Source organism: Rhea pennata, chromosome 1 (genome assembly GCF_028389875.1).
Source record: "Rhea pennata isolate bPtePen1 chromosome 1, bPtePen1.pri, whole genome shotgun sequence".
Classification (NCBI taxonomy): Eukaryota; Metazoa; Chordata; class Aves; order Rheiformes; family Rheidae; genus Rhea; species Rhea pennata.
In genome coordinates, this window is record NC_084663.1 from 204275717 (window position 1) to 204290707 (window position 14991).

The 14991-nt window shown below is 40.7% G+C and overlaps 1 protein-coding gene across 7 annotated transcripts in view; it reads left to right on the top strand.

Annotated features, from left to right (window-relative positions):
- Positions 1-14991, top strand: part of MTMR2 (myotubularin related protein 2) — a 60776-nt gene that overhangs the window by 41490 nt on the left and 4295 nt on the right. For all 7 annotated transcript variants that reach the window (XM_062567314.1, XM_062567312.1, XM_062567308.1 and 4 more), the window contains 8 exons: positions 793-894; positions 1613-1696; positions 8252-8401; positions 9234-9422; positions 10374-10559; positions 11404-11610; positions 13208-13300; positions 14257-14370. In XM_062567314.1, the coding sequence (XP_062423298.1) occupies positions 793-894; positions 1613-1696; positions 8252-8401; positions 9234-9422; positions 10374-10559; positions 11404-11610; positions 13208-13300; positions 14257-14370 (1125 nt within the window). The remainder of the gene's footprint in view (positions 1-792; positions 895-1612; positions 1697-8251; positions 8402-9233; positions 9423-10373; positions 10560-11403; positions 11611-13207; positions 13301-14256; positions 14371-14991) is intronic.

The window sequence follows — 14991 nt, forward strand, 5'->3', positions numbered from 1 at the left end:
CGTTCTCTGACTTACTGTATGATCTTCATATGCTTGAACTTGGTAGTTTATTTCCTGCTGGTGACTTTTGAACTGTTTATTACAAGTGTCTGCATTTTGTGCTTGCCTGAAAAATCTTGGCGTCTTAAATCTTGGCTTAATTTCATTTCTGAATTTGATTTTGTAGATGAGAACAGAAAAGAGGTCTTGGGTTACTCTGCTTTGTGGAAACAGTGCTGCTGTGCAAAGTGGAGGAGTTCTTAGTTTCTTATCTCCTCTCTAGTGCTCTGAGAGAGATATGGGAGTTTTGAAGGGAGGTGGCATCGGTTGTTTTGCACTGGATTAGTGGGACTTAGGTTCCCTATGTGTGGTAGCTCTAGGGCAGTGTCCTGCTCAGAGACAGGCTCTGTGATCAGCAGTACTTTGTAAGTCATGTCTTGGCTTCAGTGGCCTGTAAGAGGTGGGACATCAGCCTCGCAAAGTTCTACCAATCAGACATAGCTCGTCCCTGAGCTGTGTCTCTCCTCAGTGTTTCGGCAAATAGGGAGCCTTGTGAAGAGGCAAGGTGCTGTCAGTAAGGCACTTCCGCATACTCCATCCACTCCTGCAGATTATGGCAGGCTTTGTTGGAGGCTACTGATGGCCATTGAACCAAGCCCAAAATTGCAGTGCAACACTATTCAAAGTAGGATATAAACCAGTACTAGAAAGAGCATCATGATGTGACTCTATTTGGAATGCTGGCTTTTGGAGTTCCTTTGTATGTTGAAGTGGTTGAGATATCTATGACTTGATTTTCCTCTTTTTTCCTAGGATATTCGAAACTTGCGGTTTGCTCATAAGCCTGAGGGGAGGACCAGACGATCTATATTTGAGAACTTAATGAAATATGCTTTCCCAGTTTCAAATAATCTGGTACGTTTTTATTTTTTCGATGATACCAAAGCATGCGGAATGGCAATAAGTAGCTTTGTTCAGTTCTATCTACTTGGTACAATATTTGTATGAAGTTTTCCCTGAGGGAGAGTAAATGGTGGTTTAAATCCCTCTTAGAATTACTTCTTTTGGAATTTAGGTTGTATTGAAAACAGAAAAAGTTTGTGACCGTGGAGGTAGATTCTGTCATGGATGGACAATGACTTACTGATGCTCACATCCCTGTAATGGAGGGAGAATGTTCAAAGCACAGTGATATCCATCTGATATCACAGCTGATACTCACTGCACTGCTCTCAGATCTGAAACGGAGTTTGTTTTTTTTTTTCATATTATGGCTCTGCAGTTGTTGCTTCAAATACTGGTTGAAATAATCCAGTTCTTAATAATGATCTAGTTCTTGATATGTAAAAGCCTTCTTGCCCAAGCATTCTTTTCTTTCTCTTTTTAAAAATAAACTTCTTGGGGTGATGAAGTACTAGATAATAGACAAGCAAGATAATAGGGACAGAGGAAGGTACGTAGTTGTACTAATTACTTTGTACAGTAAGCATGTTGATCCTTTTCACAAAGCCCTAAAAGGAAAATAGTCCAGAAGAGAGGAGAGAAAAAGGACTAGTCATAAGTTATTATCTGAGATATTAAATATCCTGGAAATGAGCTTTGAGTACTTAATGATAAATCTTCTTTCTTTCAGCCACTTTTTGCATTTGAGTACAAAGAGGTTTTTCCAGAAAATGGATGGAAGGTCTACGACCCTATTTGGGAGTATAAAAGACAGGTGGGTACTGTGCTCTATCCTTTCTCATGCTCTTCACTCTTCAGAAGTGAGGCTCTGTGCTGAAGTAATTACAGATTGCATGGAATGGAGAACAAACCTGCTGCCAAATGTCTTGCAGGCTGGGTTAGGACTTTTTTCTCCATAGTACAGTGATTGATGACAGCAGTACAACTGTACAGATAGTAGCATCCACAGATGCACGAGTGGGAGATTTACTTAGACTGTAGAAAGCTAAGTTTAGGCTTTGGTACAAATACCTATTGCCCTGGCTTAGTCATCAGCCACTGCTGGCAGTGAGAAACTGGGGGGGCATTTTGCAGGTACATGCATCCGATTTTTGAGTTTCATACTCAAGATCTTCCTTGTATCAGTTTTGATTCTTTCCATTTTTAAAAACATTTTTAACTAAAAATCTATCAAATACTCCAAACAGGAACTTAGAAGGAAAAAAATTAAATGTAGAATGCCTTAATTTTCTTGGGGAATGTTTTAGGGATCAGCCTTGAGAGAGTTATAATTAACTATAGCTTAAAAAAGGCAGGTGGAGTATGTCCAGACTAGGCTGGTCAAAGATCTTAATGAGTGTGAAGTGGCAAGCTATCGTTTAGAAACACTGGGATATACCTGGATAAAAACTTGAGTGGTCCTTCCTGGGGAAAAATGGGGAATTTATTATTATTATTATTATTATTATTATGAGATGACTCTTGTAATAAAGATCTCAAGTTTAGAAAACAACATGATTTGATGACAGTTCTGCCCTGGCCACTGTAAACTTTTGCTTCATCCAGATCTGTCAGGATAAAACTAATTTTCCTTTGTAAAATTAAGAAATCTACAGCCATGTAATTTAGAGATCTATTTGGGTCTTTCATAAATATAACGGAAGAAGTCCTGTGGCCTAGTGTAGAAGCTCATCTGATCCCAGACATCTAAAAGCTAAGCCAGGGATTTGTTTTACCAGCTTTAGCTTTGTAAAAGCTTGGCATGCGTTCTAAGCTGGTATTCTAGGTGTGTCATTAACAGATGGGGAGAGAGAGATTGCCTATCGGGTGTGATCTGTTCCCTCCTAAAATAGCTGTCTAAGATCACTGGCTTCTAGGCTTCTAAATGAAGGTGAATTAAATCCCACCTCTGTTGTCTTCATCTCAAAGAAGTGTACATTTTGCAGTGAGATAACCACAATCTAAAATCCTAGTAGGGACAAACTCCAGGGACAAAACTGGAAGTAAATGCTTCCAGCTTCTCAGTCCTGGTATTTCTCTTTTTAGAATACAGGCTTTTCTGTGCACATTACCTTTTATATTGTAACTGGCTGTACCCTATCAGAATCTTAGTTATGTAGTGAGTGGATACCTAAATGTACAAGTATGTGATCTGTAGCATTTCATGATCTTCCTGTAAAGAAAATGGGCCTTGTAAGTTGTGGTATCTTTGTTTCAGATCACATGCAATGACAAACTTTACAAACAACAGGGTTATGTTTGTGACATTGGTGCAACCCATACTTGTTTTATAATTACCTATTTTTGTATCATTTTTGGGTAAACATGAAAAACAAGTGGCAGCATTTATGTCAAGAAACCAAATCGATGTCAATGTGCTAAAGCCCCTGTCATCTGCTTACACTAATGATTGCAAAAATGTATCTGAAATAGAATTTTTTGCAGATGAAGCCTATCTGAATTTTACCCATGATGGACCACAGTCATTACCATTCCAGATCACTCAATCTATCTTTTCCAATAGCTTATCTCCAGAAGTAACCAATACCAGCTGCTGGAGAAGAGGTAAACCATACTGCAGTAGACATTTATTTAGTGATCTGTCCGGGAGGAGAATTTTATTCTTTTCATTAGAGTTGATTTAGGTCGTGTAGCATGAAGCTTTATGTCTCCAAAACATTTAGATGTTTTGGTTTGTTTATTTAATTTTGGCATTTATAACTATGGATGTTCAATTTATTTGTATGAATGTCTTATCTTTTTTCTTTCTTTTTCTTAATCCAACTAGATTCTGTTAAAGTAATAACAAGTACTAAAATAAATCAGGACTATGTCCTGAAATGGCAGCAAGGATTTGTTAACAGTGAAACAAAACTGGCATCATCAAATCAGATAATGGGATTACCTGTCTCTGACTGTATGAATTGTGATCAGAAGTAGAAGAGCAGAACATATGCACTATCTGCAGGACCTTTGGAATTGGTTTAAAAACTAATATAGAAGAGTTGGCCTGGGGCATAAGCAACTCAGCAATATGGCCAGGCGTTAACTTGGTGCATCTTAGGCCAAGTCAGTCATTTCTCTGTGGGAGTAAAACACAAAGAGAGGGGAGTGGAGCAAAAGCAGAAGCCAGCTACCAAGCATCCAGGAAAGACTTTCAGAGTGGGATCCATGGTAGAATCTGTATATATACTGGTAGACATGGCAAGCTTGAATGTAGTATGATTTTTTTTTTTTTGAGGTTAGTATAAGTCAATATATAATAGAGATTGTGACAATTAGGACGCACACTCAGTAAACTCCAGACTTCTCTGTTAGTGTTTTGTGGAAAGATGGAAATATGTAACTTATTAAAAATTTGTGATTGTGTAAAACTATGGGGAGTAATAAACAACCTGTAGAGAACAAAAGGAATTCAGAGAGGTTTGGGATTTAGTCTGTAAGTGAAATCACATGTGGCAAATGAAATTTAAAACTGAAATTGCTCCCTGATTTTTATTACATGCGGACTGGCAGAGTATAAAACAGACTTGGAAAGTGAGTAAGACTCAGTTGAAACCAAAAGGCCTTTAGATGCCTTTGGAGTAACTTAAAGCTTTCATTTTCCTAAACAAGGTGGGGAGCAGTTGGAAAATATTACAAGGAGTTACGAAGTTTGAAATGTGTGATGTTTCCCCACAGAAGTCACGATCCAAACGCATGCTCTGGTCAGATGCCAGAGAGCCACAGTGTATGGCCACAGTATGCTGCTTTCAGGGAAAACGTAGAAATGAATGCTTAAATAGGAGGAGCTGGAATTGCCAAGTATTATGTACAAGAAGGGTGAGAAAGGTAGAACGTGAGAACAGATTCCTTTTGAGAAATGTCAGATACAGCTTAGATGGTAAAAGTAAGAACTGAATTGGTAAATGCCACATGGTTTAATTGAGACTCTGTTTCAAAATGAAGCATGGCTCCCTTGTGTTAGGGAAGTCAACTAGGGCTTAGTATCTGGCATAGTACAGGGCAGAGATACCAGCTTGACTCTGGCAACTGTCTTTCATCTGTGTAGGGTTGTGTCTGAGCTAATATGTTCAGACTCTTGGTATCTCATGGCCCAAATTGTCTTTGGGTGAGGAGCTGCTGGTATGTAACTTGGGACCTTCCTGTCTTGCTGGGTCCAGCTCAGGAGGTACTTGTATCCTCAGAATCTGTCGGGCTGATCCAATAGAGAAATGTGGGAGTGTTTTACTCCATGCAAGGAAATGATTTTTTTTTCTTGTCAGTGTTAGGATCCTCATGTGCTTAAATTTAAAGTCTTAAGCTTTACAAGGGGCTAGTCTCAGTGTCATGCTGCTGTCTTTAACAGTTTTACACTACAAACAAAGTGAAACTTTCATCTTCTAGAAGATATGCAACATGCTAGGTGAAGCAATAAATGAGCAAGACTGATTAAGGTAAGGCATGAATGACTAGCCAGAGGCAGACTGAGTCTGTTTTGTGTATGGAGATGACACAATGGCTGTGTCTCTATGGGTAGATTAAACAGTGCTAAGAAGTGTTCCAAGATGATGTTCTCCCTCTCGAGTCCTTGAGCTATGAGTGATCCCCGTCTCAACAATCCTTGTCTTCTGTTCGTGATTTTACATTTCTTATATTTCTGTAGGCATTCTCACAGCTCTTTCTCATAGTTTTGCGATGTTCTCAACCTCAACCATTACGTGATTCTGTGATTCTGTGAAGGTTGGCAGCCATGTTCCCTAGCAGCTTCTGGATCTTTATACCTGCTGTTAGCTAAGGATACCTGAGTTCCTCCTGCTGGTACGCACACAGACTGCTCTCAGTGCCAGTCTTGAGTCTCCTAAAGATTCTTGAGTTATAGCTGTCACAGTCTAGATTGATTTGATAGTAGACTTTTGGATCCTTAAAACTCCCCTGAAGCACTGTGAAATGTATTCTGTATGAGGAAATCCCAACAGGCTATATATTATGTTTGGCTTTCTCTATTGAATCTAGCTAGAGAAGCATGCAAACTTGAAGGAGGATAAAGGAACAAGTTACACTACATCATGGCAAATATCCTTAGAAGATGCATATCCAGCTACTCTCTAGTCAGCTCTTCTAGCCTACTTTGCTTCAAGTTCCGCTTGCTTCAAGTCGTTGAAGAAAGCCACACTCTGATTCCAAAGCCCTTTTTGGGTGCTTTCCCCATGTCAGGGAAAAGTGATGTTTCCTGTGATGCAAGGGAAATGAGAACCTCCCTGACATCCACCATCTTTTTTTTTTTTTCAACAAAGGAAAAATGTCATTTTAATTTATGGTGGAATGGTGGCTGAAAGACTTATACCTTCAGAAGTACCAATTTTGGACCAAGCTGCATGTGTTAAAGCCATTCTGTCCAGTGCTGTGGAAACAATCCTTTTTAGTGCCAATGACTGCTTAATCTTTTCAGTGAACATTGGTTGAGTTACAGGCAGCAGGCAGAGGAGTCTTCTTCTATCTAACTGATTGTCAGCTCCAGTTTTCTTTGCATGGATGTGCCAACACTGTAGTTTTAATTCAGATTGGAAGGAAATCTGTAGCCTCTGTAGCATTGTAGTGCAGTCACATAGTTATTAGGATTACTTTGGAAATAATTTAGTCATTTGTCATTAGTTCATTTTCAGGTAGTAACTAATCTTATCATAGCTGACAAACAGAAGGCAGCTAAAAGCAAGTCTTGCTCTTCCCTGGTTGACTAGCAGAGCTAATGGACCCAGGAGATCCTGTCCTTGCTGCATACAGCAAGGCCTAGAACCCTCTGAGCACACTACAGCTGTCAGTATGCTTGGGTTATGTATACACACTAGTTGTTCCAGATTTCTGCCACTTCTTTGGCTTCAGACAGTGCCAGCAATGTCTTTCCTCTTAGGTACTCTTGAATCTGGCAGCTCTGTTAATCCCTTGCAGTAATAACATTTCCTTCCCAATGAGAGCTCCATTGCAACAGGTGGTTCAGAAGCTGGTGTGACCAATATTAGACAGGAAGTCTAACCTCTCCTCAGATTTCTGACCATGACCTGTCTTGACTGTATGACTGGCCGCTCTGATGGGGAACCGGCTGCACTCTGTAGGTCAGACATAATGACCACAGCCTGTCTGACTCGCATTAGATTTGTCATTTGTTTCCTCTGCGAGTCATAATGGTAGTAATCACTGTGCACCATCCTTTTTATAATGAAGTCCTGTTTATTAGAACAAAAGCATATGTTATTCTAGGAGCTGATGTTCCTCTAAAACAGACTCTCAGCTTAACAATCGGGCCATATTCATTGCATGTAGGAACTGCAGTAGATCCATCTTCTCATAGTCTTCTCCACAGAAATTCTTTGTGTTGGTACTTGCCCTTCCTTCAACATATATCTGTTTACATCTCTCCTTGTGGGCATGCAGTAGGAATCATGCCCTTTTGATCTGTTAATTCTCAACTTTGACCAAAATTGCCAGGATCAAATTGCCAGGATCTTCCTCTTTGTCTTGCAGGGATGTATCTGAAGATTCTTGTAAGGGAAGCTATTAAGTTGCTTCCCGCTCGGTGCTCTCCCAGCAAAAGTCGGACTGGTACAACCAGAGAGCCTAGCTGGGTAAGAACATAGGAATTACACATTAATGCCCAGATCACATTCAGTCACACAGTTAGTAAGTTTCTGCTGTTTTTAGGTGATTACACAGCTGTGCATCAACAAAGAAGCAGGTCCAAAACAGAGAAGTACCCTCCGGTATATTCCCATACCAAATGGCAGTGCACAAAGCAACACTTGCTGCGTGGCTGCTCTCTATAATACTCTTCAGTTTCTGGTGGAAGTCTCAGTCAACCCAGTAATCTCTTCATGTCTCTTGGCATTGATTTTAGGGTGTTCTACTGCCTATTCTCTCTCCTGACCTCCCATCTATTTCCACCCCTTAGCTGTCACTTGCCATGTTTGAGCTAAGGGCCAGGAGCTGAGTGGTAGCAGTCAGCACCCATTCTGTCCTGCTCCTGGCTCTCTTGTAAATAGCATGGTGAGAACAGGAAACACAGCTGAGATGCTGGCAGGGGATCCCCTGTATTGAATCTTCTCTAGCTTCCACATTTCAGGTGCTATGGATGAGCTTGCTTGGAGTAATTGTCCTTTTCCTCAGTGTCCTGAGCAAAATGTCTACCTCTCTGGGAGGCAGGTATGAAATGCAAGTTGCTAAGATAATGCAGTCTGGCTTCAGCCCTAAATGTACTTCATTAACAAAAGTTATCTTTAATTTCAGGTCTGAGAATTTGACTGTTTTGAGGTCTCAGAGTAATCCATTTGCTAACCTGCTGTTGCTTCCTCTTTAGGGAATTCCCAATGAAAGCTGGAGACTGACCAGGATTAATGAGCGCTACGAGCTGTGTGATACATACCCTGCTATTCTTGTTGTGCCTGTAAACATTCCTGATGAAGAATTAAAGAGAGTAGCATCTTTCAGATCAAGAGGACGCATACCAGTGAGTGTGACAAAAGAAGCCACTTTGATGTGGTTTTACACATACCTTTGGGCCACAAATAATGTCAAGATCAGGTGGAGTGTATTCTAGGGAGCAAACAAATGATCAACGATAATAAAAGTGACAACAAGATGTTTGAGGAGCTAGCAAGCAGTGTTATCTGCTGGAACTACTGTTGTGAAAGAGATGTAGACTAAACTAAAATGTGAAGATAAGATAACTTAACAAAACCCAGACGGAATTTTAAATCAGTTCCTGGGAAAAGCAAAATAGCCCTATTTAGCTGTTCACAATCGTCTGGCCTACTCCATCTTCTAGGTGGAGGGACACTTTTTATCAGTATGTACAAACCTCTTAGTGAAAATGTTTATTAAAATGCAATTATAAATAAGGCAAAAGGCATTGTTGTGATTATTATTTTAGTGGCAACTGAAAATGTCAGCACATTTAATTCTCAAGTATATAAAAAACTAAATCTACTCCCAAAGTGCTTAATTTTTAAATAGTGTAACATAGGGGAAGAGATGGCCTAATGGCTGCAGTTGGAGAAAGTGTGTGTGTCTCACACCACAGCAAGAAAATGGTCTGCATCCTATTTGAAAGTCAAATAGGCATATTTACTCATCTCTTGTTTATTCCAAGTTTGGGAATTAACCAGAACAAATGGGAGAGGAATTATTTCTCTTTAATTCAATCATGATTTAATATAGTCCAGCCTTTTGGAACCATTTAATATGTGGCAGGATCCCAGAGGAAACCATTACAGGTAAAACACTTCACTGGTTTAATGCATCCCATTTTTCATTCATTCCTTTCTCATTTGTTTCCAAAGGTATTGTCATGGATTCATCCAGAAAGTCAAGCAACGATCACTCGCTGTAGCCAACCAATGGTGGGAGTGAGTGGCAAGCGAAGCAAGGAAGATGAAAAGTACCTTCAAGTCATCATGGATTCTAACGCTCAATCCCATAAAATCTTCATATTTGATGCAAGGCCCAGTGTGAATGCTGTAGCCAATAAGGTTAGGTGTTTCTCCTCTATCAAAAGCTGGGAATGTTATCATTTAGAGCACATTTCTGACCACGATTTCAAATTCTGCCTGAGGATCAGAAAGTATTTTCCATTGTGAAGCAATGTTGTGATTTTCTAGACGGACTCTTACACTATACTGTTATCAGTAGAAATTAGTGTGACTGCTAAAGGTTAATTTGGGTTATCCAAAATTTAAAATGAGATTGGAAGGGAAAAAAATCAAGCCAGCTGAAAAAGGCATTGGGTACTGAGGTCCATAGTGCAACATAGTGCCCTGGATCTTGTATACCAACATTTTTCACTTCACATGATTGCAAAACTGCTTCCTCTAGCAGTATCAAGAATTTTATAGCTGTTAACTCTGATGGGAGCAGGGAATACTCACTGCTTCCAAAAATCAGGCATTATTTCAGAATATGAGCTAGGGATGTTTAATGACTGGGAATGTCACTGCGTTCATCCTGCTGCTATGTCTCATGCCATCACTCTAAGCTCTATATTCTTGCTCGAACTGCTTTACTGCACTAAAGCTGGTTTTATTTTCATGTTTCACACTACCTAGGAAAAGCAATTAGTATGTGGGATAATACATCTTCCTGTATAATAGTATGGTGCATATGTAAATGACAGAATAGTGAATCTAATGAACTAGCAGCTTGAATAGGAGTAAATGATAATTACAGAGAAAAAGAATGCTTGTGATATGGTATTCTTTGGTAAAAATTATAGCATTCATTAGTAATACAGCAAAGAGACACCAACTATGTTTGTATGTTCTCAATTTGTAAGATAAATCCAATGTTTTTTGCCTTCCCTAGGTAACATAAGCATTGTATCAGTATCCTATGTCAGCCAATATTTGCTCAGGACAAGGTATTAGGATAAAATATCAAATGTATTTTTGCTTAATAATTTTTGTGGATTTGTTTTTCTTCTTTAGGCTAAAGGAGGGGGCTATGAGAGTGAGGATGCCTATCAGAATGCAGAATTAGTGTTCCTGGACATTCACAATATTCATGTTATGAGAGAATCACTGAGAAAACTGAAGGAGATTGTATATCCCAATATTGAAGAGACTCACTGGCTGTCTAATTTAGAGTCAACTCACTGGCTGGAGCATATCAAGGTATGCACGTCTGCATCCACTGGATGTGGCAGAATAATCACAAGCCTGAGCCAGTCTGTTCATAGGGAACTGTATCCAAAGTTAACTCCAACACAGGATTTTCAATTTATAAACAGCTAAAAATACAGTTTTTTAGAACGTGAAATTCTGAGGAGAATGGAAAAGGAATAGGAGAAGGAGCTGAAATACTGAAAGACAGTGTTTTGGAAATGAAGTGTGTTTCTGGGTAATGTGCACCTGTGAAAGCCCTGGTTATACAGGAGTGCCAGAGTTTCCAAGTGCCTGACTTTGCAGTCCTGGTCCAGACTAGCAGATATTAGGAGTATGTGCCTCACCAGACTTTCAGGCTGCTCCAAGCAGAGTAAGGACTATTTGGGTAAAACACTTCAGCTTTAACAAATGGCAGTTTTCAAATTAAGCTCATGCTCTCCTAAAAATTTCCAGATGACATTTTCTATCTATTAATGCAGAAAGGAGCCAATATGATCCTGGGACTGCAGGGCAATGATTGTTTTGTGTTCCTGTTCAGACACAGAATGTTACTGGATTTAAACCCTAACCTGTCCAAGGATTGAGCTTAATGCAAGGGCTCTTTTAGAGTTGAGCCTACACTATGGTTCAAATGTGTTGTCATCTCACTGGAACAAAAAGTGTGTTCACCAATTTTCTATCCTAGTTACAAAACGGTTGGAAATGATTTACCATTTTCCTTGAAGCAGCCAGAGTTGTATATGTAACCAAGAGCCCTTGGTTTGTCTTGCATTGTCACTAGCCATTTTTCACACACAGTTTCTATTCCTGTTCCACAGAGACTTTGTAACTTTTTGTTTTCTCTTGTTCCCAGCTCATTCTTGCTGGAGCTCTTCGAATTGCTGACAAAGTGGAGTCGGGGAAGACGTCTGTGGTAGTACACTGCAGTGATGGCTGGGACCGGACAGCCCAGCTTACCTCTCTTTCTCTGCTCATGTTAGATGGCTACTACCGAACTATCAGGGGCTTCGAAGTACTGGTGGAGAAGGAGTGGCTGAGCTTTGGCCATAGATTTCAGCTGGTGAGTCACTAGCCCTTGGAAGGCACTGAACAGAAAAAGTTATTGTCCACCTTGAAGGATTTCAAAGGAGTTTAGCCTGTGAGAAGTCTCCCAGCTGAACTCACAGAAGAAAGGTGAATAGCTACTGCTATTATGTTCTGCTTATATTTCCAGTCATACTCTTAACGTTCTTGGAGACAGCCTCAGTTATCTGTGATAAACAAGTGGTGTTAGATCTTGCAGGTGCCTGACTGTTATGTCATGTGCCCATGCCGAGGCTTAAACTAACTGGGCTTTAGGTTCAGGATGAATATTTCTGCTGGGACTTGGCAGGAACTGCTGGGGTATTTTTGTCTTTCCTTCCAGTTCAGGCCATTTTCTGAGACTACTTGGACCTTGTCACCTTGTAAATGCCCTGATGTTGAAGAGGCTGGAAAAATTGGTGATGGCCTTGATCTTGTCTTTTCTTGAGACACATTTTACTTTTGGGGAGGCTTTTAGTTATTTAGGCAAAAGATCAGCAGTTTGAGTTTGAGACTGAGTCAAGAGTAACTTGTGGTGGTATACCGGAAGTCTGCAGAGGGGCAGTTTTGTGAACCTGTGACTTAGCTGTTTGTTACAACTTGCAACGATGGAAACGGGGAGTATTTCAGTAGTGTCCTTTCAGTCTGTTCCTACCACACTTCGCTCGCAGCCCTTCTCTCGTAGTTGTTTGATATTGACAATGGCTAGAACAGGGTCTCTGCAAAGCACATGTGATGGTGGGTTGTGTAGTAAAATGCTGCTCCCCGCCTCTGAAGGAAGATGGGAAAGCAGAGGCACAGAGCAAACAAATTTCTGCCTCAAGAGAACCGTTACCTGGTGTTTGAACTGTTAAGCATTTTAGCTTCTTTGTTTGTACAAAGGAGATAATGATATTGATACCCTTTGGTGAGTGGAGAGCAGTACGACAGTAGAGGTAGAGAACTCTCTATTATCTGTATGTTCTTGTTCTTTTGCAGTACATAGGGCTCCTCGGGAGTGTACACCAGCAGTATACCATACCAGTAATAAAGAATCAGGCCTCATGTGTCTTATGCAAGGCTGTGCAACACAGTCAGAGCTGGAGGCCTACTTCTGGGGATGCTTTCATAACTGCCTGTCTTGAGGTGGCAGGAGACGGGTGGGTTAGTGTTTGTACAGTGTTGGAAGCTGTGAGGTGTTGTGTGATGATTATCGCCACATGCTGTGTCTGTAGGTAGTGTTTAGATCTAGCATGCTGTACTACTGAAGTAGCCAGGACGACAGCTGCAACTAAAGCAAAAAACATTCTATTTTTTTTTTCCTTCTGAACTTTAGCTATTAACTGAAATCAGTGCCAGCATAGCATCTGGAGTCTCTTTTCAAACAACTCGTGTTTTAATTTAACATGAAAATATCCCCATAAAGAGATTTCACTTCAAAGACTGAAGGATCCTTTACTCCTTTACTCACTAGTACGGACAGACCAAAAATAAGGCTCCTTTCAACCTTCTTAAAGTTGATGGTAAAGGCATGAATGACTAAGATATGAGGAGACCCTGGCAGTTTCCCCATGAAGCTCTGTGCAACTCCCGTTCTTTCTCCTGTTCTGTTTCAGAGAGTGGGCCACGGAGATAAGAATCATGCAGATGCAGATCGTTCTCCTGTCTTCCTGCAGTTCATCGACTGTGTCTGGCAAATGACAAGACAGGTAAATTGGTGTGTGACAACAAGTGTCTACAGTGCTCTTGTTCCAGGACATTGTACAATGTCTGGCCACTGGAGGTAAAATGGGAAAAAGGGCTGCACTGGTTGGCAAGGTCTGGTAACTTACATTGGGGCAGCTTGAACTTTTTGTTGCTCTTGCAGTTAATGTGGCAGCTTTAACAAGGATTTTGAATGTGGGCATCAGACATGATTAATACTTAAAACCAAAACAAAAAAAGCAAACCAACAAAACTTTACACTCAGTTTAGAAGTTAGTCAAATGGATCTGGTTTTGGGGAGGGGGAGGAAATTGGATTTTTGATCCCTGTAAATATAAGAGTTTCAAAAGTTTTGTTCTGACTATAATTCCTGGTGGTATCCCATCAGCACCAGCCTTTCCAACTGATGACAAGATCTAGGGTATTTCCAGTGTCTGGATACCCAGTACTCAGGTCAGCCTGGCACGCTCCCACTGACCTGTGAGTTGCGTGGTGCTGGGCTGCTGTTGTGTCTGGGAAAGACTCTGTTTGGCACACATTTCCTTGTGGGCCAAGGAGATTTCCATTCCTTTTTATGCATTATTTCTTGTCTGTTGCAGCTTGTTGTTCACAATCTCGCAAGGCCTGACTTAGGGATGGGCATAATAGAGCAAGCTTCAATTTGAAGCAGCTCTGAGTGTATATAAACACAGTGGTCAAACCCTTCAGACCTCTGGCTCTTGCTCAAAATTCCCCTCTGCACATATAAAGCCACTTTCCAGGAGAAAAACTCATGCTCCTGGAAAGGGCGAGCATGATTTTGAATATTGAGCCAAGCAGAGAACAGAGACAAATCCTGTTTTAGAAGTAAAGGAGAGAGGCCAACTCCTTACTAAGACCACAAGTGGAAAAAAGTTTATTTGCAAGAAGCAATTTCTGTTCTAAAATGCAAACCCAATCTATCTGCTGGTTCTGTCTGAAGTTTCCTACAGCATTTGAGTTCAATGAGTACTTCCTGATAACCATCCTGGATCACCTGTACAGCTGTTTGTTTGGGACGTTCTTGTGTAGCAGTGAGCAGCAGAGAGTGAAGGAGGTAAGACCCTTTCCCTTCAAGGTGGAGGCATGGTACTAGAATTGCTTTATATGGCCAGATGCTGCTAATGAAATTGTTTCAGCCCTCTAAGATAGTGGTAGGAGCAGGTTTGTGTGCTACCAAACCCCTATCTTAACAGCTGGGATTTGGGATACTTTACTCTTTGTGTAAACTGCTGTCTGCTGGAGACTTCATACTTCAGAGCAATACTGTTTCCCTCTGGGCAGATAGACTCCTTTCAGTGTGGCTTTCGGCTACTTGGTGGTGGCTGAATAGCTCATGGTGTCTTCCAAGTAGTTGGAAATGCAATTTTTCTTTGAACTTCAGTTTAATGCAAACTTCTGTTTGGGAACTGGTAACTTCTTGTCCTCTGTTTTCCTTGAAGTGGTCCCTTTAGATTGCTTTTCACTAACAAGTGTGCATTGTTATACTGTACACACAGATTACAGCAAGAAACTGGTCTCAATGTGTGTTCTTGCTGTGTTTGTATTTTTCTGTGAGAGGCAGAACTTGTAGTATTAGGAAAGACAAGTCTCTGGCTCCTTCCATCAGCCAGCCCTAGCCCGCAGTCTGGCCTAGGCTTGTTTACCCCTAGCTCTAAAGGAAGAGTGAATAGAAGTG